This window comes from Toxotes jaculatrix, chromosome 2 (genome assembly GCF_017976425.1).
Source record: "Toxotes jaculatrix isolate fToxJac2 chromosome 2, fToxJac2.pri, whole genome shotgun sequence".
NCBI classification, from domain to species: domain Eukaryota; kingdom Metazoa; phylum Chordata; class Actinopteri; family Toxotidae; genus Toxotes; species Toxotes jaculatrix.
The window spans coordinates 8,243,078-8,269,951 of record NC_054395.1 but is presented as its reverse complement, the minus strand read 5'-3'; the positions used below and the strand labels follow the sequence as shown (position 1 = coordinate 8,269,951).

Genomic DNA, 26,874 nt, shown 5'->3' with positions numbered 1-26,874 from the left:
GTGTCCGTTTACTTCATTTGCTTCATCTCTCTATTGTATCTTCAGTCTTATTACTGTTAGCCTGTGTCTCAGTGGAGGGATCACCCACACTGCATCATGCTTCGGACCTGCTGGATGGAGAATATCAAGGCTCTAATGGCTGCACTTGCATCATGCTCGCTAATATCTCCTTAATATTTGATGTAGAAAAGTTATGTGATCATGAGCTGATGCATGTTGGTGTACAGTGACATAGAAAAGAGTCCGTCTGAGCTACTACAAACATGTATAAGGGGTATTGATTGAGATATTTCTGTATTGTTTGCAATACTGACTGGTTTGTCAGTGTAAGCATAGTCTTTGTGGGTATTTTATAGAGTGGCAAAGTGAGAGAAGCTATTTCAGGCATTTGGGATTTCCAAGTCCCATTCATTTTCAGCAAAGACAATGTTTTGTGACTTTCAGTTGGAACGCTTCCAGTTGGCTTGGATGAGCATGAAAGTGTCCTATTTGAATCATTAGTACAAAAGATGAGGGACTATGTTAGTAATTTGCTGGTTCTTAAGAAAAAAAAAAAGAAAAAAAGTCTAGGTGCATAAAATTATGAGATAAAATACTGCCACTCCCAAAGAGCATTCCAGTAAAGAAACCTCCAGTCACTAAGTAGTGAGAATTAACCTAAAAAGTAAAGCTATTTCAGCCATGAACAAAGTCACATGATAATTCTCTTGTAATGTAAATGCAACTACTTCACCTTCCTGTCTAAACAATTTGCAAATTAATGCTGATGTGTCTGGGAGGGTGTATGGATGCAGAACTGAGATGCGGTTCATGACGATCCTCTCTTCATGAGGGAAATGGACCTTAGTCATTCATAACATGTAACTGTCGATAAATTGAGCCCTGGAGACCTACAAAATAAAAGTCACTCAGTCTATGGTTCAGGAACCAAAATGCATCATTACTGTGACACAGTATTGACATTTTTTTTTCTATAGGAGCAAGTGAATCCACTCTGGAAACAGATGGTGTTATCTCAGGCTAGAGGTAGAATTTCTCCCTTGTTTTAAAGGACTGAAGTTTTTATGACTCAGTGGGAGATTAAGTGACTTGTAAAGATGAATTTTTGTGGCAGTGCAGTGATAAATACATGCAGTGCCGAGGTGAATTGCTGTCATATGCTGTCTAGAATATAGCCCATTAAGAGAAACACTTTTTGATGAGGTACAGTTTTCTCTCCTGCCTCTTGAGACATTTTGATGCATGACACTGCAAAATGTTACATACCTCCAGGCATTTTAATGACTCTGCTGTAACACTTCCCCATATGTTTTTGTCCTCTGATGTTGTCTGCCTCAGGCACAATCACACGGTGCCCATCATGAAATCCTCTTAATTTATATTGAATTCTCAGTGGGGGGGGGGGGTTCAGATCCAACCACAGTGTGAATGGTATCTGAACTAAATTTACTGCACGGTGGTATTCATTGTTAACTCTAGTACGTGACAAAACGGATTAATGGCTGCTATAGGCTCATGAGAGTGTCTTGTTATGGATTTGGAATATTTTGGAGCTTGTGGCTGCTTAGCCTTAAAGCTGTATGAGTTGGACCTGAAGTGACCTTTTCCTCAGAAACTCACCAGTAGTCTGAAAGAGAGTTGATACTGAGCAGAAACATAGACAGAGATGCAGAAGTGTAAGAGCCTCAGCATTAGAGTGTCACATTTTGAAATGAGCAGTTCTTATCTGTCCAGAAAGGCTGGAATTAGATGTGGTTAAGTGGTGTAACAATTCACAAAACCCTAAACGTTGCTTGTTTCTTTGTCAGATATAATTTCTAAGTTCACCAAACAATCCACTCAGAAGGAACTGAACTATCTGAAAATCTAATTCATATCACCCATACCCGCTTAACTTGGTCAAAAGCCAACAGCTTCTTCCCTTTACATACAAACCTGTGCTGGTCGTCCAGGATACAAATCTGTGCAGCACAAACCGCTGACCTTGCAGCATCTAATGAAGAGTGTAATTATTTATTGATGGGCATTCATGCTGTGGTTGTATATTTGTGTTTGTATGTGTTTGTGTGGGTTTATGACAGACATGAATGTATTTATGTGTGTTTGTGAAAACACATTCGTTCATTAATGTGTATGTTTCTTTAATTATTCATATGTTTGTATGTGTGAGTGCTGGGATGCACATAAGTGTAAACGTGTGTGTGTGTGTGCGTGTGTGTGTCGAAAGCAGTCTGGCCCAGCTGTGTTTGGGCTTTCCTGCTAGCTGCTCAGCAGGCGCTGTGAGATGAGATAAAGCTTAAAGGCATCTTTTGGCTTCATATTTTTGTGTGTGGGTGTCAAGTTGCAAACACATAGACAGACACACACACACGGGACAGTAAACAGCTAATACTGAAAATATGAAAATACAAGTATACGCTATACTAACTAAGCTCCTTGAAAATTCAGCAGCATGTCCTGTATCTCAAATATTTGTTTAAAAAAAAGACAACAAAAAAAGGCTCACTCATAAAACACCAAAAAAAAAAAAAGTTATTTGTTTTTTCTTTTATTTATCTTAAACATGATTTTCCAGAACCATTATTCTCGTTGCAGTTGTACTGTTGTTGAGTGAAATGGGACATTCTGATTTATAAAACATATCAATCAATTTTGTGAGCCAGCCAAAAACAAAAGCCTCGTGGTCATTCATAACTCTGTTAAATTGTGCATAATATGTCACTGCAATATGTGAACGGTCATGTGCATAAATGTGCATAGTTGGACCTGTGTCTGTGTCGCCTGCAGCTCACATTCCTCCGTGTCGTCTGCGCCTGCTACTTTCTCCATAAAGCAATACAGTATTTTAAAGGCTCCCATATTTGGGTGAATCCCTGTAGTGGTCTGTAATAATTGGATTATGGCTGTCGGGAGAGGCTTTAGTTCAGATTACACAGATTATAGTCTGCAGTGCTCAGATGGACAGTGTGGCTTAAAGAGCATCATCTGGCTCCTGTTACATAGAAAGAGCATTTTGGCCGACTCGTAAATGTGATGTTTGCCTACATTTGGTAAATGTAGGCCAAAAGTAGCAGATGTGTCCCCCACACATAGGTTTTACTCTATCTGTCTAGCTATACATTCATAGGCATCTATCTGTATATATGTCTGTGTCTAGAGATGAATATCTGAATATCTAGATATCTATTAGGGATGACCCCATCAAGTTTTTTTGGATGTGATTCTGATCTGAATTCTTTAAATATTGGGTATTTGACAATACCAAGTTCAGTCTGATTATTTTGGAATAATTATAACACAAAAAGCTCAGTACAGTAGCCTATAATCAAAAAAGATTTAAAAATTAAGATCCAAATTCTCTCCAATTCTCTCTCTTTCAAAACTATTAAATTGGTAGATTTAAAAGTGGAGCTTCTTCCTTCACAAATGACCTTTTGGATGAGTACAGACAGTGAGTTGAAGAGAGCGCACAAACCAGACAACAGGCATATTTCATTTGGCCTGTTGTCAGGTTGCTCATGTAATAAATGTTAATCAGTGACAGATGAAATGACTTGTCATTTTAACCGGTGAAAGGGACGGTCAGCTCCGGCTAAAAATGAGAAACCGCCGTCTGACTGTTTTGTGTGCTGCTGCTCTTTGGATACACGCGAGAGAGAGAAGAGTTACATGATTTGACAATAGACATGTTTGCATCTGACTGAATCTGAATCTGTGTACTGTGCCAGTGCAGGTGTCAGAAGTCAAAGTCATTCATAATTTTTCACACTAACTCGAATTTTCCCTCGCGTATGTGAGTGCACTGCAGAGGCATCGAGGGGGGCCTGGAGCCGATCCCATCGGACACTGGGTGAGAGGTCTGGTTTTGTGGTTTATGTTCAACCACAGAACATGAGCGTAAAGTATCATTGACAGATTGTTGATATGTAGAATCTTCTATTTATATTAAGATAAAACTCATTGAGAACCTCACACTTCTGTGTTGAATTACATCACACAAACACCACAAACCCAAAGCAGGCAGAGTGCTCAGCTTTTGCATTGTTGCTGTCAACAAACGTCCACTGTGCCAGAAAAAAAAAAAACCCAAAATGACATGCCAGACTGGAGCTTTCCATGTGGAATTAGCTCAGTTGATGGCCAAGGCTATCTGGGGTAAAGCGAGCTGCTGTCCCACTGTGGCACATTAACCTATATGGCCAACTGACACCACAGCGCCGGAGCTAAACCCTCTCTTCCCACAGATCTCTGTCTCTATCTCCACGGGATTCCTCTTCTTTGTACATTTTGTTTTTCTCCACACCTTCATGAAATTATGACCCAGAAAAGTTTCCCAGTGGGAGCCAGTCTTGATAAAGGAAACTGGCAGGGAATTTAAATGCGCTCCACCTTGTTTTTGAATTCACCAGTGTGACACTTAAAGCAGTAGGCCCACGTTCATGATTCAGCCTCCTTGTCTAACCTCTGCAATTAAATCAGTTATACCAAAAGAGTGTTTCAGGGTGTTTCAAAGTACACTGACTGTGACAAATAGAGGCTTTCTGATGAAGCTCCCTGCATGCGTGGATCCTTGTGCTGAAGGATGGAGGAAGGAAGAGAGGATGACAGAGAGGAAGTTAGACAACTGAGAAATGAAGTGATTATTGCCAGGCCTGGACAGATCATTTCATATTTTGTCTCTTACGTTTTCATTTTTTTTTCCTCACGGAAAGAAAGAAAAGAGACAACGAAAAGAAAAAAAGTTGGAATTTGTGGGAAAATGACACACACAATTATGTGCCATTCAGTGTCACACACAAAAATACATACAACATCATCCTCTCACATTGTGATCTCTACTTCCACATGCGTAGACACACATGTTCACAATTCAGGGCTGCAGGTCAGTCAAGTGTTGTGTGTTTTTTTTTTCGTCAGAGTTATGTTTCAGCTCCACACATTGGCACATCTGTTTTCAATCAGAGAGAGGAACAAAGGAAATAGACAAAAAGAAAGAAAGATAAAGGAGAAGAATGAAAGAAAGCATGATTTGAGTATGGTTAGGGAATGACTAAACCAACAGAGTAAAGAAACAGCGTGGAATAAATCTAGCTGCAAAATAAATGTTGATCTCTTGGAATCCCAGCTATTCCTCTGACTCTGACCTATGGGGCTGAAGTCTCTCTCTCTCTCTCTCTCTCTCTCTCTCTCTCGCCTGCAGCTTTTCGTTCCACCAGAACACATCTCCTTGCTGCCAGGCTCTCCCTCCATCTCCAACTTAATACTCCTCATTTCACCCAAGCCAAAACAACAGATGCTGAAATGTCGAAGTGCCTTCCCTCCACTCTTGAACTCACAGAAAAGTAAAAAAAAAAAAAAGTATCAGGCTTATGATGCCTTGTTCTGTATGCAAAAATCAGGACTAGACAGTTTTTTAAAAAATGGTTTCATTGGCCTTTTGTTTGCTGAAATAAAATCAGCGATGGTACAGTCTCATCTTCAACAGCTCTGCAGAATATTACAGTGTGAGAGGAGTGTTTAAGCATTGGTTAAAGGTAATATGGAGTAGATCTGGATGGTTTTTGCAGATGACAGATTAGGAAACCTTTTTTTCCCCCACTTTTTATTTTTTGTGGATTGGTAAATTGTATTGCAATATTTATCTAGTTTAAAAATTACACATTTTAACTTACAGCATTGTTATTTCCACTAGTGATGTATCAGACCTCAAAGGAAACCATTGCCTTTTAGCAATGTAGACCTTTGGATAATTAAATTATGTAATTATGTAATTTTATATAAAAAATATGTTTAGTGCTTTGCCTTTATTATATTCACTACCTTTAGTGGCATAGAGATGCATTTGTTGGTGCGTTACTTCCACCGACATTTGATCAGTTGATTACCAAACAGGTCAATGTGTTTTGAGTTTTGACACCCACTCATAAAAACATGGCTCCAAAGCACCATCAGTGGCCAAAATCTCCACAAGGTGCATTTCAATTTTGACAGCAGACAGAAATCATCTTTGTGCTCCATTATAGCTCTTGTCCTTAACTTGTGTTGATAGTACACTCCATGCTGAAGTCTTATCCAGCTATAATAGTCAGGTCAGTTTCATTTGAATAGCACCAACTCATAACAGAGGTTATCTCAGAGCACTTTTCATACAGAGCAGGTCTGGACTGTACTCTTTACAATATTCATTATGTTAACTGCAGTAATTGGAGGCAGTGATATGTGTGTCTGTGTGTGTGTGAATGTGATAGCATGCGTATGCGTGTGTGGGTGTGAGATGCAGATGCCCGTAGTTCTGTTGCCATTAGAGCAGACTGCACTGCCAGATGTCTGCACAAAGTCCACTCTGTGCATGTGTGTGTGTGTGTGGATATCTTACAGAGGCTGTACACTTTCCTCTTTCCCACTACACACACACACACACATGCACGTATTAAACAACAAAGAGTGTGTGTGTATTTGTGTCTAAGGGGGTCAAGGCTTTGAGTGGCCCAGTCTGTTAGACAGATGTTTAAGATCCCCGCCGCACCACCCCCCTCCCCTGTCACACACAAACAAATACACTCTGTCTCTTCTCTCTTTCATGTACCCTGACAAACAAACATGCGCACACACACACACAGACACACACACACACATTCACTCATTAACAACCAATTAGAGAGCAGATATTGGCTCACTGGGGGAAACTAAAGGCCAACCAGTGTTGTTCTCCGCTTCCAACGCCAAGTCGCAACAAATACCTGGATGTAGGCCAGAGGAGTGTAAGTGTGTGTGTTGCGTTTGCGTGTGTGTGTGTGTGTGTTGTTGACTACTTCTTCCTAAGTTTGGCAGTCCATTCTCATCTCCTCTCTTTACTAAAAAAGCGACACACACTACCCCTCACATAATTAAATGCATTTTTTCCACTCTGCAAGTCTTGTTGTTCATTGCATCAGCCAGCATGTCTCAGTAGTACGACTCTCGCTTCAACATTGTCTTTCTCACATGGGAATGAGGCATGAGCTATGTTTAACACACACACACACTCACACACATTCAGAGAAACACACGCACACACCCGTTCATTCTCCATGGGATTGGAGCGATATGTTTATGCCAGTGTTGGATGATGAGATGCTTGAGACATTTGGTTCTCTGGAGAGCATGTTGACAACATCTCTCTCTCTCTCTCTCTCTCTCTCTCTCTCTCTCTCTCTCTCTCTCCGTCTCTGTTTACCTCAATCACTGTCTCTAACTTGCTCAGTCTCGCTCCTTTTCTCTCTATGAGATGTGATTTCTCAAGTCTTTTCTTACATCCCTGCAAATGAATAAAGATTTGAAGAAAAGTCTGCTGACAATTTAAGTCGATTAGACAGATGTAGCTGCTTTCATTCCCAATAAACTACACTGCAGAGAAGTGAAAGCAGAGAGAGTTAGAGAGACAGAGACAAAGAGATACACACACATACACACATTGTTATACACAAACAGCACAGGAGCAATGCTCCCTACAATGTTCAATAAAGTTTTACTGGCTTTTGATTTTGTTTTTGAACGGTGGATGACCTTCCTACCTACCTCAACCTGACAGGTATAGATTAATTTTCAAAAAAACAGGCCCAAGCCAAAAGGGACCCGAGGATGGTCATGATATGAATAAACCCAAGGCTAACTAGACTCAATCCAAAATGCACCCAAGTAGGGAAATAAGACTAACACTGGTAGCAGCTTGATGTGACACCAATCTCAGTGCAGCTGTGATCAACAAGCGCAGCAGCACATGAATCATTTAAAGTCATAGAAAACTATGGAAAAAAGAATCAAACAATTTTATTGTCTTCAAAAATGAACAGTGTTTACTTGACAATAATTTATCTATAATAAGTTTAATGCACATATAAGGTGCATTTAAATGGATTCATTTTAAGAAAAGAAAACATTTAAAAGAAATGGTGAAAGAAAGCAGTTGTCTGCAAAGTAAGAAAAACACAGTCATGTAGAAGGTTACTGCAGTTGTAGTTTTACAGTGGATGTGTGTGTGTGTGTGAGAGGTGTTCTTCACAGTGCCACATCTTCTGAAACCACAGTATGGTCACTGCAGCTCTCATGCTTGCATGTTTAATGGACAGTTCATAGGGCTGAATACAAACTCTCTCTCTCTATCTCGTGTTCTCTCTTCCTGGGTTGAGGCTCATTAGTGGCAACAAGAGCGCTGTTGACCCTTAGCCTTCCCCTATGTCTCTCCTCTCTATCTCCCCTCTTTCTTCCACTTTTTTCTCCCCCAGTTTCCTCTTCTTTCCCTTCATCTCACTTGCCCCACTCTCTCCCTCATCACCCCATCATCATTCACCCAGCAAGAGTTTGGCAGGGGTCTGTGTGTGCGTGTGTGTATGTGTGTGTCTGTGTGTGTGTTGCCAGAGGCCAGCCTGCGCCTGTGTACAGCAGAGGTCTTCAGCAAGGACAACACAGGGGACTCTGTCCTTGTCTAACCCCCTGGAAATAGAACAAAGGTGTGTGTCTGTGTGTGTGTATCTGTGTAATAATGCTATGTACAGTGTCCTGAGCATGAGCTATAGCTAGTAATAATAATAGCACGGTCAGAGGTCCAGTAGGCCAACAGGGACAAACTATATGGAGCTTATGAAAGCACTAATAAAAGACTACAGCAGGTCACCTTATGTTAGGGACACAGTAAAGGATTATTACACAGATTTTGGTACCAAACCTCAGGTATGCCCAGCCCTAGGTTTCACTGAGGTCAGGTAAAGCAGTGATGTTTTGTTCAATAGTGGTTTGGACCAGATGTCTAAATTTTGACCCTATTCTGATTCTGAATGTCCCCTTAAGCTCTGAAGTGATCTTAACTGCATGTCTGATACCGAGCCTGTATTAAAAGCCAGCTAACGTGCAGTAGTGGTCTTAATCCTGTTCTGAACGTTTATAGATGGTCAGAACTGTGTCTTGGACAGACAATATTTGTGACATGTAAAAGTGGAACTGGATCGACCAATGGAAATGGACATAGCTAACAGATCTGATTACAATCCATCTTGGTTTTCCCTGGCTACAAGCCCTGATCCAGTCTGGAGAGTGGTGTTAATGCACCTGGGGCTGTTTATCAGAAGAATCAGAAAACTTTATTGCCAGGTATGTTACACATACAAGGAATTTGACGTGGTGTTGTTGGTGCAAGTTTGAACAAGAAAAAAAAAAAAAAAAAACGTCCAAAAACACCCCAGCAACCAGTTTAGTTACAAAAGTGAACACTTAGCGACAACTAGCTAGCTAACAGCTGTCCATAAACTAACACACAGGCATTAATTGCAATGTGAGTGAGACAGGATGTTCCTTCACCCATGCTGCTGTCTCACTCACACAGATCATTCACTGGTTGAAGTGTTCAGGGATCAGATTAATGCTACAGCAGGAATGTGTACGCATTGAAATCACTGGGAACATCAGCTAATGTCACCATAACTTTGGCTGCCTCTGTCACAGGGGACAGACCGTGTGAGTGGCTGTTTCCACGGACCATCTTCTGAATTTACTGACTGACACTGTATATGTCTGGAAGAGACAGATGCATTTACACCTTTTTGACATCTGGGTGCATTTGATGCATCTCTGGGTTTCTGTCTTGTCTCAAATGCTTTTTGAATTTACACTTGAGATCAGACATCTATCTGACATATACAGAATATTGTCAGTGGGTTCATAATGTGCAGCTGCATGCAACATTCATATACGATCATGAAGTCTTTTTTTTTTTTTACTTAGACTTTATAGTCGCTTCCAAATCGGTGGCTGAAAATGCTTCAGCGTTTCCTCAATGAGTCGCTGTAGAGGAATGATAGAGTAAGCAGACTGCAGTCTACAAGGCACACAACAGCTAGCAGATGTCAGGGCTGTGTGAGGCCACATTTGTCTGCAGTGAAAACACGTCGACTGAACGCTCCACTGTGCCTCAATCTGAGCTGTTGACTCTACGGTAATGATGCAAGTCAGGCTAAACATAACAAACCATTAGCGTCCTCAGCATGCCGGCATCAGCGCTGGGAAGATGGCGATCTCACTTGTGTGTGTGCAAGCTTGACAAACACTGGGAATGCAGATTAGTTTACAAGAATGAGGCGCCTGGTGTAAATAAATCCAGACCAAATGATGCAATTGCAAGCTACTATTATAAACAATTTTTTGCTCTGGTTGTGTTCCTTAAAACTTTTGGTTTGGACACAAAATGGGTCGCAGGTCTGGTTTTTGGTGGAGCAGAACACTAGTGGTTGTGCTACAGATTTTCAGTAGCATTGCATTTGACAAGCATGACACATAGGCCTTTTTTCTGCCCCATAATTTATTCTCATGTCAATGGAGATACCTCTACAACAGCATTTAATTATTTATCTGAGCAATCATGTGACCTGAAAACGTTTACAACCAAGGATCATCATCCTTATAAAGGGAGGAAGGAAAGAAGAGAGGAAGAAAAGAAAAACAGTCTCAGAGAACTGCAGGCATGTGAAAGCAGAAAAAAAAGAGTAACCCAGTGGGACGGACATGATTTCCCACTGGTCAGTGTCTGTGAACCTTGAAAGAAAAAAGAAAAGTATGAGGGAAATATGTGAACACAGAGAGGGGAAAAGAGGGAAGAAGAGGTATAGCAGGGAGATGAGAGAATAGGATGCGAGAGGAGATAGAGAATGAGAGAGGAAATGAGTGAAAGACATGAATAGAGGTCTGGTTCTGGTCTGTCTTTATCAGAGGAAACAAGGGGAACTTGTCATGGAAATTGCATGAATATGGCAGAGACCCAAGGCCAGGGTTCATACTGTCGCTGAGCCATGGCCATCTCTCTCTCTCACTACTCTACTCCTACCTCCTTCCCATCCTGCCTTACTCTTTCCCTCTCTTGATGTCTACTTTTCTATCCCTCCCTCTCTCCTTTTCTTCATATCTGTCTCCATCTTCCCTGCGTCACTTCACTTGCCTTCCTTTCGTTTACTGGCTCTTGTCTTTGCCCCCCTTTTGTCCTCTTTTCTTCCTCTCAAATTGCTTGCAAAACAGTTCCAAAATTGAGAACGTGTTTATGTAAATCATATAAAAGCCAAAGCATTGTTTCTCTGTGTGTGTGTGTGTGTGTGTGTGTGTCTCACTCCCTCTATCACTCACTTTGCCTCACTTTGTGTCTTTGTTCATTGAAGTTAAACTTTGCTGTGTTTCTGGCTGCCTTTGAAAGTCTGATAGAAGGCAGACTATGTTCGCCACAGGCATTTTCTCAACCTTTTTTTAAAAGCCTGCAACGCACACACACTCTCTCACGTGCAAACACACACGTTCCCTGACAGCTTTGCAGTTTTGGAGGGGCGGGGTGATTGATTAGTCTCTATGGAGACGATACGTCTTGTAATGAACAAGAGAAAGCTGGCATGTTAATTTGTGTAGTGTGGGAGGCTCGATTCCTGCTCGTGTGTGTACGCTTTGTTCTTCCCTGTGCGTGTGAGGCTGTAAGTGTGTGTGTTGCTGTTTTCATGTGTGTGGTTGTTGTGAATGGAATTTTTCTTTCGTCTTAATTTCGTACGTCTGCGAGTGAATTCCCTCTGCATGCGTGTGTGATTATGCATGTGCATCTTCTCTAGTTGTCCCTGCAGGTGTCAATTTGCACATAAAAGTACTGCAGTGGAAATGTTGACACTGACAGTACAGTTGGAAAATATAGCAGAAAAGTTTTTATACCTTTTAGGCTGAGGTGGAAAAGCTGATTGTATCAATACAACAAAATGTGACAAATTACAATGGAGACAGCCTGAGCAGGAGAATCGTGATGTACATGAAGCTGGGGACTTAAACGTCAGTGAAGCCTCTTTTCCAATGAAGAAACTCAAAATAGCAGCAGCAGATGAAAACATCAGATCTGTGTGCAGTGATGAGGAGGCTGTAATGTTCCTCAGAATAATACATGAAACAAACATAGATGGCTTTCCATCGCATTTTCAACATGCAGTGATTAAATGGCATCCAACTGGAGAATTGGCACCACCAGCTGTTTATCTCAGCGAACCAACCACCTCGTAAAATTCGTATAACCGTATCCGAGGGGAATGGACATTAATTCGGATTTTGTTTTGCCGAAATTCTGGAAACCGTGTAAATGTGGTCTACATTTGGATGGAAACTTGACGTGTGTATGCACAGAATGTTCTCTAGTGTGCTGAGCATGTTTGTATGAATGTGCATCTATTTATATAATCCCCTATCAGAGAGGAAGTTGTGTATTTCCTAGTGTGCTTCTCAGCAGGTGTGTATGCATGTGTGCGAGGTCGTCACGGTAATACAGATGCTGTAGATTATCTTTGTCACATATGTCAGAACCAGGGGAACCTCCTGATGCGTACATAGCTATCACATGCTTTTAATGACATGCCTATTACACACACACACACATACACACACACACACACACACACACAGGCTGTATCTTCATAAATCAGGCATGACATATCAGCATATCAGGGTAGCGATGTGCCTATATGAGACACTTTGATTATGATATGCTAATCTGACCTATAATTTACTTCCTGTCATTTCTCTGTCATCTCCACCAGTGTCCTGCTCATGTGCTCACCCTCCCCTCTTTGCTTCTTCCAGTTCCATTTGATTTACTCCTTGTATCGGCTTATCTCTTATTAGAAACTACACTGCCAAAGCTGTACACAAAGAAATCGATATTTAAAACATTAACAAACAACTGTTCATTCATTCAGACCGTGCTGAGATGCTGAATTGCTCGGGTTGACATCATGTACTACGAAATAATCAAAGACTGTAATGAAGGGGAAGCCACCCATCACAGAGGAGTTAACACACAGCACAGATTGTGCTTTTTGTCCTTTGTGAAAGACAAATATCGCTGTCTCTGATTTATCAGTTTTCAGAAAAAGTTCAAAAAAAGGTGGGTTTAGGAAACTTTACTTAATTTTCCCAACGACGCCCATTAATTTCACACCATTTCTCACTAAATCTGCAGCGGCTTGGCTTCACTCCAGCACCATAAAACGTCTACTAAGTGCTAGGGAGATCGAAAGCCTCTCCCTTATTTAAGAATTAATGTTAGTTTAACAAGAAAAGGGATTTAAAAAGTGTTAATGCTTGAGTTAATGGCTTTCTCTCCCTCTACCCCCACTACTCTCCAGCCGTTGCAGATAGATGATAACTTCTGCGGCCAGGACTTCAACCAGCCTCTAGGGGGCACCACCGCCATCGAGGGCATCCCACTTTACGTGGACAAGGACGATGGCATGACCTCTGTGGCAGCCTATGACTACCGCGGACACACCGTGGCGTTCACGGGCACTCGCAGCGGACGCATGAAGAAGGTAGGCATCCTGGAGTGTGTGTTTGTGTGTGTGTGAGTCCATGAGTTTGCTCTTTAAAGTAAAAGCATTATTGGTGTTGTGGTGTGAAAACCTTGCACCTCTGTTTTTAATGGCTCATGGCTGTAATAACTTTGGATGAAAAACTCTTTGAACAGTCAAAATACAATCATCATTTGATCCTGTTTGGCTCAGAAACTCTTTTCAAAACCCACAGAAGATAAATTATATCATTTTCAGCTGACACTGACTGTAGTTTTATTTTGTTGTGTATTTTCTGGCTTTTGTTGTTGGCTGCTTCTCACACATTGTGAATGATGTGAGACATAAATTACAGCATGTATACAAGTATAATAAAAAAGTGGTGATTCAAATGCTCCTGCTAAAGTATCACAGCATTTATGTGTGTGTGAGACAGAGAAACTGTGTGTGTGTGTGCGTTTCATTCACTGCTGCAGAAAACCATTTTCACTTTGGAGCAATTTTGTGTCATTTTGTGATGTATTTTCAGTGGTCATTGGTTTTGGCATTGCTGACAAATGGTTTTGTCATCAGAAATCTCATTGCAGACATCAGCTGTGTGTGTATATATATATGTGTGTGTGTGTGTGTGTGCTTCTTTAATGGCATATTGTGTGTGTTTTGTCTTAAAATGGCTTTTCATTGCTTTGTCATTGAACTCTTTAAAACACAGCAAATACGATACATATAAGTTAGAGGAAAAAAAGTATGGCGGCAGCTCTGGAGATGCAAGTTTTCCCTACAATGCAAGGTTGTGTGCGTTTGTGTCTTTCTCGGGTGATGTGTGCAGTGGAGCTCATGCTGCTAGACAAACTGGAGCTGTGTGGGTTTTATCTTGCTGAGTGTTGTTTGGTGTTGCAGTCACAGGATTTTCAAGAGCCAGGGAGTGTTTCTGAGTGGTTATAAGGTGGGTGAAGATGGTTTCTCATGTGTCTCCTGAGTACCTTAGGTGAAAAAATGTGTTTTGTGTGTGTGTGTGTGTGTGTGTGTGTGTGTGTGTGTTTGTGTGTGTAGGTTTGTGTGTTTTTTTCTGTGCCTATTCTTGCAGTGGGAGCCTCGGAATCCAGTAGTAGTAGCAGTAATTTCCCATCATGTTCAGGATGCACGCAGCATGGAGGCCCTTTGTGTGTGTGTGCGTCTGTGGGTTTACAGTACGTGTGTGTGTGCACCTCAAGTACCCCTGTTGAGTAGACCTCACCGTGTGTGTGCCAATCAGCTGCTCCTTCATCTGAGTTCCGACTGAGCCGCTTCTGTGTTTCTTTCTCTTTTTTTTCCCACTTTTTTCCTCAGCAGGACACCTCCATAAGAATGTGTCCATGTCACCCACAATCCAGAGACTGAATAAAACAATCACCTGAGGATAAAAATAACTGAATAAATACATGCATAATACAAAATACATACATAATACAAAATTTTTTTAAAAAAGTTTCATGCACATTTCACTGTCAGAAGCATTTAACTTTGAAAAGTTTAGAGAATATTCCCCAGAGTTTTTTTTAGGAGTTCTTTCAAGTCCCCTATCATTTTGTAGGTGCTCATGTCTTTGTGTGGACGTCTTTGTGTTTACACTGTGCTTTATGTCAAATCCTATTAAACTCAACTAAAACACATCTAAAATATTCGGCTGCTACAGTTTTGATATGAGTTTGACATTTTAAGCATTTAAGCATTAGGCCTGTGTGTTTCTGTAGTCAGTGGAATATCTGTTGCAGTAATGCTGCTGACAGCTGCTTTCATATAGGCTATGATAATATGCACAACACAGAGGCTACACTCCCGCTTACACACACATGCCTCCTTACACAGCTTCCTGTCTCTGGTGTTTTGCTAAGTCGACTGAAACCTAGCCCACTAGTCCTTGCGCCTGACCCCTGGACTGTGTCTGCGTGTGTGCAGACAGATGATTTGTGTGTGTGTGTGTGTGTGTTGAGTGTGTGGGGTCAGCAGATCCTGGATGATATCCCGCTGATTGGAATCCCATTTCCCCTCAGCCGGTGTGTCTTCCTGTGCTCAGAGATGGAGGGAGGAAGGTGAACACGGAGGCAGAGGCTGCTGGTGTGCTGTCCTCACACAGATCAATGCAGATGCTGCAGTAACATGCAGTCATCTGTATGAGCAGGGAAATAGCGCGACAGGACAACAATTACTATAAATCAACAGTTACTCAGGCTATAGCCAGTTTATGAGGCTTTTACATTCGTTGATGCACGGCCAGCCTTTCCTCTGACACAGGAGCCGATTAGCTTTAGCTTTAAATTAGATCTTTCCGAATAAATCGGCGAACAACTGTTAAATGACTGAACTAGATTTGTACAAAACAAACTTTAGGAAGGTGGAGGAGGAGAATAAAGCTGGGATTAGAAAAAAAGAGAGACGGAGAGTGAGACTGAGGCAGATGGAGCGAGATGGTTACAGGCTGTGTGGTTTTATTGCTATTCATTGGGAGTTAAACTGTGCTCCTTGGCCTAATGAAATGTAAAGCTGCAGTGTATTGATGTCTGCACACGCACGCTCTCACTCTCATTAGAATTCCTACAATGCGACCATTGCTAAATGTGTGTTTGCCTGCGTGGACATGTCTCGGCTGCTAGACTCCCTGTATTGATTGATCTATGAATATATAATCACTAGTGTAAATCTTGAACCCGGGCAGTCCATTGGATTGGATAAGTGTTGGCATCTTTGTCTGTGTGTGTGTGTGTGTGTGTGAGACAGAGAGAGATAGAGCTGTGATGTAAGCCAGTGTAAATCTGTGGTGCTTTACACCAGCATGACTAATCAGAATGTCTTGACTGACTACGCACACAGCACGTATGTGCAAAATACCCACCTAACGTTTCCATTACTGTTGAGTTAATTACTGCCTTTCTTTACAGGTTCTCACTGTGCTTGTAAGGACTAACACTGCTGTATCAGTTGCCCTTGTAGGCTGCAGTACATCAGATTAGCATTGGTAAATTCTTTTGATGGTCTCTATTGGTTTTATGTGGCACAGTGGAGGACAGCTGATCAAGAGCCTCATGTCAAAATAAAGTGATTTAATGGCACAGAATGACCTTTGGTAGGAGAAGGTTGCTATTACGAAGAAGACAGCAAAGATGACAAAATACTGGCACTGCATTGGTGCTGAGCGGGATATCAGATTTCAGATATAGTGCTTATAATGTAGATTACACAAGATGAGATTTATTACATACAGCAGGATGTGGATGGAGAACATGAGTAGAGTTGGAATAATTAATCGATGCATTGATTAGTCAGATTTGACAGGAGTGTTTTATTTTAATAGGTTTATCATTTTATTCAGTTTTCAAGCAACAGAAAAACATCTATTGGTTACATCTTCTCAGTTGGGAGAATTTTCTAGTTGTATTTTATAGTTAACTGCACGTTTGAATTTTGGACAGCATTTTGAACCTGTCACCTTTGATATAAGAAATTATAGACCAAATTATAAATCAGGAAAATGAATCAGCAGACTAATAGATAATGAAATTGATAGTAGCAAACCTCACCTTTAGCACATAGTATGTATTGTATTGTAATGTGGGTTAAAATTTTATCACAAATGTCTCAGTATTGTCTTTTATACAACACTTTGTACAGCTTCTCTGACAAACCAAAAAGGGAAGTTGCTGTTTGCTTCCTGTTCACCTTATTTCAATATTTTCAATATTCTAACTTGAAGGCGTCATTAATTGTTGGATGTTGGGTGCACAATGAAGGACAGGAGATGTTGTCAGGCTGAAGGGCATGCTAGAATGTACGACACAAGACTGTGGATCCAGGGCTGCAAGATGAAAGACATGAGACAAAGGGTGTCTAATGTAAGATGAAAGGTGTACAGTCGGATGTATAATGTAGGACATACAGTATGGAGGCTGGGTGTGGAGAATAGTTTGTAGTACATAGGATGCAGCTTTGTCACACAGTATGACAACAGAACAGGCCGCCTCTCTTCCAGTCCTGTCTCATGCCTGCCAGCCAGCAGCAGCGTATATAATGCTATATATACTGTTGTTCTTTGCTCAGTACTTCAAAGTCATACACTTTTCTTTTAAATACCACAGTATATTTCTCTGTATGGCGACAAGGTGTGGGTGGGGTATGCGTGAACATCATGAATTGAACAGCATGAATTTGCACTGTGTGCTGGCTTGTGCGCCGTTTATCAGAAACATCCCAAAAAACCCTCCTCAGATCTCAGTAAAAACCTGGAAATCCTTTCATTCCCCTCATTTCGTCTCCTCTTTTGTCTACCTGGGAGAACAAGGCGCTCTCGCCACATCAGGCAAGATGAAAAGAAACTCTCAACAGCCTGAAGTATTTCCAGATTTCAGAAACAAAAAGAGGCAAGCAAGACAGACAAGAGAGAGAGGAAGAGAGAGCTTTACTCAGAGTGGTGTAAAGGTGTGCGAATGTGTCTGCGTGCGTGTGTGTGTGTGTGTGTGTGTGTGTGTGTGTGGTGGGTGAAGGGGGGATGGTTTCATGTCATTTCATCATTTCCCTGCTCGCAGAAAATCCAATTACTTTACCCCTTCCTTTCTATCTTGGAAGATAGCCTGAGTGACAGGATTGGAGTACAGCACTACTGAGGTAACTGTGCCAACAGGTTGATTGACATAACGCTGGCTCTTCACTGCCTTGAGACAAGGAGACAAGTGAGGCTGGTTAGACTTCAGGGCTCCTCGGAGCTGCTGAGGTGGACCAGAAGTTCACCCGCCCTGCTCCTTTCGATCGTACACCCCTCCCACTCAGAGTTTATCTAATTCACTCTTTGGCAAGGTGCTCCACATGTTCCCTTCAGCTTCTGTGTGACAGCAGTGACATACAGTATATTACCCCGTCCTATCTACCTGTCTCACTCTCACACTCCCTGTTAACAGCATCCAACCCACTTCATCGAGCCTTTAGCAAGATAATAAGCAGTATATATTGTGTGAATCTACCAACCATATTTTAATCAGTATATAAAGAATGATACCTCCCTGCCTGTATAACATATACATATACTTTACATAAAAAGACATACAATCCCCCCCCCCCCGTGTGTGTGTGTGTGTGTGTGTGTGTGTGTGTGTGTTTTGGGGGCGGGGGGTTCCTACCCTTGGGTGAAGAACCAGTTGTCTAACCAGTGTACCAAGCAGCATACGAGCTCTTCAAATCCCAATGTCCAGTGAATGAGAGCTCCTTAGATCTCTTTCTGGAGTGCAAGTATTGGCTCTGCAAGCTTAGCAGTAAAACTAGCTGTCAGAATGATTAAGCCTAATCTGGAAACATGGGATGGGAGGTAATTTAGCATGTGAATGCTAATTAGCACTAGCATTTAGACTGGCAGACGATGATTGAAGCAGCGCATCGGCTGCTCAGCCTGGTTAAATGGCAAAAACACCAAGCTGGTAGAGATGATTGATAATCGTGGGTCGGGCTGCTGTCTGTTTCCCTGTTTGTGTGTGAGTGTGTGCGAACTGTAGTTTCTCTTCTCTCCAACGCAAACTCATAATGAGCAGATGAGCGCAACACCTGAACACACTAATTCCATCTTTATCCCATTAACTAGAAGTTAGTGGAATAATGTCCTATTAGTTGTTCAGAATACACAACAGGATTTTCTAAGTTGTGGTATCATTTATACCTGGAGCGTCTTCCCTGAGTGAGTCCCACAGGTTCTGAGCACACAAACACACACTTAGATTGCCTGCGTACGTTTCCACACTTTCAGTACACACACATGCTAACACACATGCTCATAATAAGTGTGATCTGAACGTTTCTGAAACTGTAGTTTGGTATTCACACTGTGTATGTGTGTGACTGTAGCTGCTACTATGTGGAAACATCTATGAAATAATATATATCAGACTGTCAGTGGAGCTGTGGGTTTTTTGTGTGTGTGTGAGTGTGAGTGTGTGTGTGAATTAATGTGTGAGAATATGTGTGTAGCTGTTGTAAGAGCCTGTTGAGGGAAGACTAGTGTGTAAATCATGCAGAGATAATATTACTGCTGTGAGCGGTGCTAGTGTTTGAGTGAATTATCATCCTATTCTCTCCACTAGTACTTCTCTGCACTCCCTCTCCTCTGGTCCTATAGTTTCCCTGTCTACAGCTCCACCCCACCACCACCACTCCCTCTTGCTCTCACTTATATGTCACCTTCAGCTCTCTCTCTCCCAACTGAGGTGGGCTAGATGCCCGCAAATCTGCCTCCCTCGAGAATTTTCCCGCCTCATCTTCGTGTGTGTGTGTGGCAAACTGTCCTTCTCTCCTCTACTACTCATTCCCTCTCTCCTCTCATTCTCCGTATCTCCTCTATCCATTAGTACATTAGTGTACGTCAGCCTGCAAAAAAAGTGCTGTCTCCGTCAAACCTTTTTTAAGAGAGAGACATAGAGGGACACAGAGAGGGAGAGGGACTGATGAACAGATACAAAGACATGTAAGGTAGATACAGAAGTTATATAATAGACCTTCTTGTAAATACTCATCTTGTGCATCTACATGCAACTGTATTGATTTGTTTGTCTGGAAGTTTGTTTAAGCTGACATCAAGCTAACACTGAAGTCACCACTTATAATAATAAGAAAGATTAACAGCAGCAAAGTGCTGTAATATTATTCACTTTCTCAAGAGAACAGGAATAATTTCTATAGTAATGTCCATATTAAGTTTTTTGGGTCCAGTCCCAAAGCAAATATTGTTTAAACTTATTTCACAAAACACAGCTCCACTTAAGACACTAAGTACAGCAGCAGTGGCTCAGAGATAGAATTATCCACTAATCACAGGGTGTCCTTGAGCAAGACGCTGAACCCCAAAACGCTCTCAGTGGTCAGACCAGCACCCGCATGGTAGCTCACTGTCATCAGTGTGTGAATGGGTGAACGAGAGGCAAACTGTAAAGCACTTTGAATAAAAGCACTATATAAATGCAACCATTAGCCACTGACTTTGCCTACTGTATAGTAAGCCTACAGTAATGAAGGCCATGTCGATCTTAAACAGTCTCTTTGTCTTCAGCACGAAGGACAAATTTTCAAGTTTTTACATTTTTCAACCAACAGCAGCTCTTTAGAAGTGCAGTGCAACTTGGAGATGTTGCTGAAATCAATGCAAACAAACCCACCGCAGCCCCTCTTACATCACCTGCTGCCACACAATGACATAACACTGCTGAATGCTGTGTGCTCTCACAACACTATACATTAGCTATGAATTTTAATGGAGCTCAGTGGGAGTTTTTGTCAGCTTGCCTAACCGGTACAAAGGATAGATAATGGACAGGGCCTTAAATAACTGATATAGTCCATCAAAAATATTTACACGTTCCCTCATCCTATATATTTAGAAAAAGATTTTAACCGGCACAGATATATTTAGAACATATAATGCATGATGTCCAATGTGCACAGGACAAAAAAGCAAAAAAGTGTAGTATTCAAAATATTTTCAAATGAATGTCACAAATGACTTTATACATTCATATATAATGATGACTACATACTGTATATTCATATATAGTCCGTTTTTGAAAAACCTCTTCATCTGAAGCACGTGTAAAACGGTTTTCCTTTGCAGGACTTCTTTCTTCCTTCTTTTGGTGAATGAGTCTGTGGGACTCTACGTTAGGCTCCCACACTTTCTCCACCATATTCATCTACATTTGAATTCCCCAGCTGTTACATATCATAGAAGGAGACAAATGGACAGTGGGAATGAAAAAAAAAGTAAAGCCTTTTTTTTCAAAGTCAGCACAGTGTCAGGTGAGGATGGAGTGATACAGAAATAGTCCTTCTTTAGTGCTGGCAGAGTGATCTGAATTACAACAGCAGGATCTCTGCCACCTCCGGGATGGAGGCTGATATGATACTGTTCTGCATCACTTATTAGAGGCAGCTGCTGCTAATGTGCCATTGTGGTTGTGGGTTCAATTCCCAGGTGGGCTATCATTTCATATGTATTACCCCCTGTGTCCTTGAGCAGGGCATTATCTCAGCAGTCCCTCTGGAGGAACACGGCTTAGTGTTAATGGATGGATGATGTGCATGGAGAGCTAGATGGATATATTAGTGAGCTAATGAATCTTTGATAAATGGGAAGGCTTTGTGTGTGTCAAGAGACAAAAGGAAAGATCGCAGCTAAACCTATCAACTGTGAGATGCCATTAATTCACATAAAAAAAAAAGTGTCTGACATTGGCATTGCGGTCATGGAACGGATGTACTTGCTGGTTATGTTGTATATAGCAAAGCCATTTGAATAAAGGGAGTATCCACTTTTTTCCACGTTTTTTTTCACAAACCTGCCAAAATTTTCATTTTATAAAATCCATGATGCTTGGGTAACATGAATACATTTAGAAGTAAGTGGTTTGGGAATTAAAATGTTTGCAGGTTAATGTAGTTTACTTCTAACATGTAGATCGTCCTTATGTATGTCCTTTATGTAATGTAAATTCCACAGTAGATTGACATTAGATTTATATATAACCAAATTCATGTCAGTTGTGTATCTTGGAGCCTCAATTTGTATGAAGAGCTATTTTAAATTGCCAAAACTGGACAGTAGTGTTAATTAGCAGCAACAGCGATCTATTAGTAGGAGTTTTAGATTACACAGCTGTTTTCAAAGGCTGAAGAAACCAAAATGAGTGAACAGATCTTCACTTGTGAAGTTGGCTTCTGCATTAACTGAGAATTATTTTGGCCACTTCCAAAGAATCGCCCATTCACACATCACAGCAGACACAGGGCAACATTAGCATTCACTTGGGGTAATTTTTCTGGCTATCTGATGACTGTAAGTCCAATATTCACTCATGTTTAGCTCTGTTTTGGTCTCCACCTAATCCTGAGGGAAATATCTGGCTTCATCTTCGTCTGGTTTGATTTCATATGCATCTGCTTAAATGCTCTTTAATAATTACCAGCTACACGTAGGATACACTGGCTTTAACAGAGCTTTCTCTCTGCAAACAGCTGCTTGCTGCAGCTGGAAATGAGGTTTGTGAGAGTAGTGAGATTGGGGCCATAACACTAAAACACTTAAAGACTCTAAAACGCTCCATAGAGCTGAAGGGAACGGCATAGCTAGGTGTTAATTCTCTGTAATTCATGATTAGAGTGACCCCTTTTGCATTACTTTTATTTGACCCATTATTAACATAAAAATCTTGACTAGTGCAGCTTTAAATTAATTATTTTTTGTTCCAAATGCAGATGTGGACTTGCTTTTTTCACTGAAGGGATTTTGTTAAATGAAGACTTTCAGCTGCAGTTTGGCCAGACATGAAACATCCACCACACGTAATTAAACTTCACAGCAGCTACACCTTTTTTCCTGGTTAGCATATCACTGATCCAGAGATACAGTGCAAAAGATAAATACTGTTAATGCTGACAATAAAAAAATGCCTCTATTGCATGGATTAGGTGCAAGTGTTAGTATTTAATATTTTCGACTTTTTCCATGAGCCGCTGTTTCCATCTGCTCCACTGTCTACCAGGAAGGGCTTCCCCTTCTGTGATGTAATGCACATATGGCAGCCGTGTGAATACAGCATATTGTGATCGTGAGAGGAAAATGTGCAGTCAGAAAAAAAAAAAAAACAGCGTTAACCCTGTGACTCCAGAAATCCAAGGCCCCTAACCCATGTGGACATCACTAGCCCCGGCACTGAGTCAGAATGTCCTGCTGTTAGGACATGTTCTGCCACAAGTCCAGACAAACAACAGACACACACACATATGCAGACGTTCAGCAATGGCCAGCGATGCAGTCAGACAGCTGTTGTGCTGATGGCCGGTGTCAGGTGCCAGTGGCCTGATTCAAGCTGGCTAACCTCCTCGCATCACAACATGTGTCTGCACAGATACAGGAGGTGATGGGTGGACATGTGTCCCTGTATCTGGCGTGCATCTGGAGAACAACTGGCGTGTTGGGGTTAGCTGTGTGTCTGGTGATGGTGGTGTGTGAGTGTGTACATTCATTTGTGTGTATGCAGGTTTGTTTGACACACTGCTCTTTATACATTGTACTAGGATCTAGGTAAAGATGCAGCTTGCTGTGTGTGTGTGTGTGTGTTTGACAGCCTTCATTATTAACATCAAGGGACGGATGCTTGCAGGATGGGTGTGTTTATGTCTGATTAGAAGAAGTTTCAGAGTGTGTTTGTGTATGTATTTATGTCTGTTATCTCTTTCACATTTAGGGAAACACAGTGTCTGTGGGTGTGTGTTTGTGTGTGTGTGTACATGTGCATCTGATTAGAGGGCACATTGCAGGAAAGGATACAGACTGTGCGAGTGTGTGCTAGCACTGCAGAGGGTGTATTTTCCATTTACTTGTCTGCACATGTGCAAATGTGTGTATGGGTTTCTGGAAGATGCTGATCCTTAGATTATAGGGACTCTCACACTCTGTGTTGGTGTGTGTGAGTTCATCTTCATCAGTGTGTGCTGTGTTTAGTGTAGGATGTAGCGCATGTTTACATATTACAGCAGCTGTGCTTTCTTCATGTAGAAGGGGAACTGCCCACCTGATGCCAGGGCAGCTGCCACACAAACAGCCCACTACACACACACACACACACACACACAAACACACACACAACTGGTGCCAGTAGATTTTTTTTTTCATCTCTGAGTGTGTGTTTGCTACAGAGAGGAAGAGAAAGGGGCAGCTGCAGTATAAAGCCTTCATCAACTGTTCCTCTAGACTGCCCCATCTGTCTATCCATTAATACACACACACACACACACACACACACACCCATACACTAATGCATACACACAGTCCTTCTGTTGTCTGAGCAGACACACATGGCGTACCTCACACTCACTGGGGTCTGTCACGACAATGATGTGTATCCTCTGATGTCTTATGTGAGGAAGATATGTGTCTGTGTCTGTCACACACACACACACACACACACACACACACACACACACACACACACACACACACACAGGATGTTCCCAGTGGATAATTCCAGGGCTGAGTTTCTCTCCCAGTCCATCCCTGGACAGAGGTAAGGGTAAAAATTTCCCCTGCTCTGCTGTGTGTTTTGTGAATCACAAACACTTGTTTAATCCACTGTTGTTTTTGCTCAGTCATTGCTCTAACCTTGGTGTCTCTGTATATGTTTTAGTCCAATTCAAAGCCAGCTTGTCTGCCAGACACAAGGGCATTGGGCCATCACTCAACACCCATATGTTAATGAGAGAGAGAGAGATACTGAGAGTCATTGGGGGTCAAGGAGATATAATGAAATAGAAAATAAGAAGGTTGAGAGTGAGAGACAGAGTGTGTGTGTGTCAGAGAGTCAGAGCATTGTCCTTGATGATGTATATGATATTGATTGGCCGCTCTCCAGAAGCTTCCTGATTTCTGATTTGGACACTTGTGAACGTTGCGATTGCAGAGAGAACATCTAATGTCTCGAGTGGCCTCTGCAATCAAGGACAATGACCCTTCACTCTATGTACACTCTCTTTCTCACCCGCACTCTCCCTCAGACACACACACACACACACACACACACACACACACACACACACACACGCATACACACACACACACACACACACACACACACACACACACACACACACACACACACACACACTTACTTGCATACATAAAGTTCTAACGTGTAACAACTGTTCTGTTTTTTTTTTCCCCACTAGATTTTGGCTGCATTCTTGCTTTCATAGATTAGTTATTCTTTAGTGTATCCACGTATCCAGTAATGTGACATCTTCCTCAATGGAGTGGATTTTAATTTCATATTATATTTCCATAATTTTATCAATGGTGCACTTACTGGCTGATTTTTGAACTGGGAGCAATACAAAAATTAACAAGTGTACCATTAAACTTTGGTAATGTTTAGAGCCTTTATAATGACTGAACTGCTTATGTTGCTGTCTTCTCTTTTAACTTTTTTTCCTACCCTTACTCTCTTTTATTCTGCTTTCATGTGCTATAACTGATGTGTTACACCTCCAAAAATCCAAATTACATTTTGTAGAACTGGTTGGCTGTACGCCAGTTGGGAGCTGCACCAAAGAGTTTTTTTGTTTTTAAAGTTTGGAAGTGAAATTTTTCTCATGCGGAAAAGAGACAAACAGATAAACATGCTTGAAGGTTGACAGACAAACAGATAAGCAAACGGTGGCAGAGTTCTGCAGAGAAAAATATACACAGGTTGATAGTGAGAGAATGGAGGAGGACAAAGACCCAACCAGAGCTGGTGTTCAGCCATCTGGTCTACTGTATGTGTGTGTGTCTGCACACCTGCTTCCATAGTATCTGGAGACAGCAGAGAGAATGACTTAGATTACAAAGACTGATATCAAAGTCACACTCTAGGACACGCTCCAAGTGCTAGCCCTGCACGCACACACACATACACACACACACACACACACACACTCCCTGTCTCTCTGCAGCCTTTTGGTTTTCATTGCGAAGCGTACAAAGCATTCAGCTGAAAGCCAGGCGACCGTTGCGTTCTGTGTGTGTGTATGTGTGTGTGTCTGTGTGTGTGTGTGTGTTTGTTGGCCGAGGTCTCTTCTCTAATTGAAGTGTACAGTGACTTGGCAGGCTGCCTGATGTTGCAGAGTCATATGGAGGGACAATAGAAGAAGAGAATGACAGAGAGAGAGGGAATAAAGAGGGAAGGGATGGATGTGTTGTAGAAACCAACGATGGAGAGAGAATAAAGGATATAAGTGGAGGGGGTCGAGGACAATGGAAATGAGCTGATGATGGAGAGAATTAGACAGAAACAACAGAACAAATGCAGTTAGCCTTTCCTCAGTGGATCATGATACAACAATATTACATTTCACATGCTACTTGATATGTTTGGAGTCATGTTTCTAAAATGGCTCAGATAGTCTGTGATAAGGATGTTCCTTTTTTGCCTTTTTATTCAAACACAAATGAAAGCAGTGTGCATCTTCTGCTCCGGGGGTTTCAAAGTCAGACACTGTGGGCTGCACTTAGACTAAATCAAGACAACTGCGTCACATTAAAAGTATGCCAAATAAGCCTGTAGCAGTTCCTGTTTACAGCCTACCCATGGCTGCGCAGACTACTATCACTGGAGTTCTTCTGGCACCGAAGAAAACTTGTGTGAAAAATGTGATGATCCTTAGGCAAGTTATAAATTATAAGTGGATTTATTCACATTTACTCATGACTGATGTGTGAGATAATGATATCTTTAGAAATTACAGGTCAAACTGAATAAAACAAATAGGTGGCAGATGTTTTTCTGCCTGGTTTTGATTGAATTTTGGTGCAAATTGTGGCAATCAGGTGCTGTTTTAAAGTACCTGCCTCCTTGAGCTGTGTGCAGCCACCGCTATAGCTCCAGCTGCTTACAGTGTTGAGAAGCTGGCCAAATCAGCAGCCTAACTGAAATACTAACTTGTTCTTGTTTTTAGAGCACCAGTATGCACCTGTCTCTCTCACCTCACACAGCATCGCTGTCTCATG

The 26,874-nt window shown here is 41.6% G+C and overlaps 1 protein-coding gene across 1 annotated transcript in view; it reads left to right on the top strand.

The window, feature by feature from the left end:
• The window catches only part of LOC121192792 (plexin-A1-like), a 205,640-nt gene that overhangs the window by 7,025 nt on the left and 171,741 nt on the right, over positions 1-26,874 (top strand). The window contains exon 2 of the mRNA XM_041054679.1: positions 13,167-13,349. Within this exon, the coding sequence (XP_040910613.1) occupies positions 13,167-13,349 (183 nt within the window). The remainder of the gene's footprint in view (positions 1-13,166; positions 13,350-26,874) is intronic.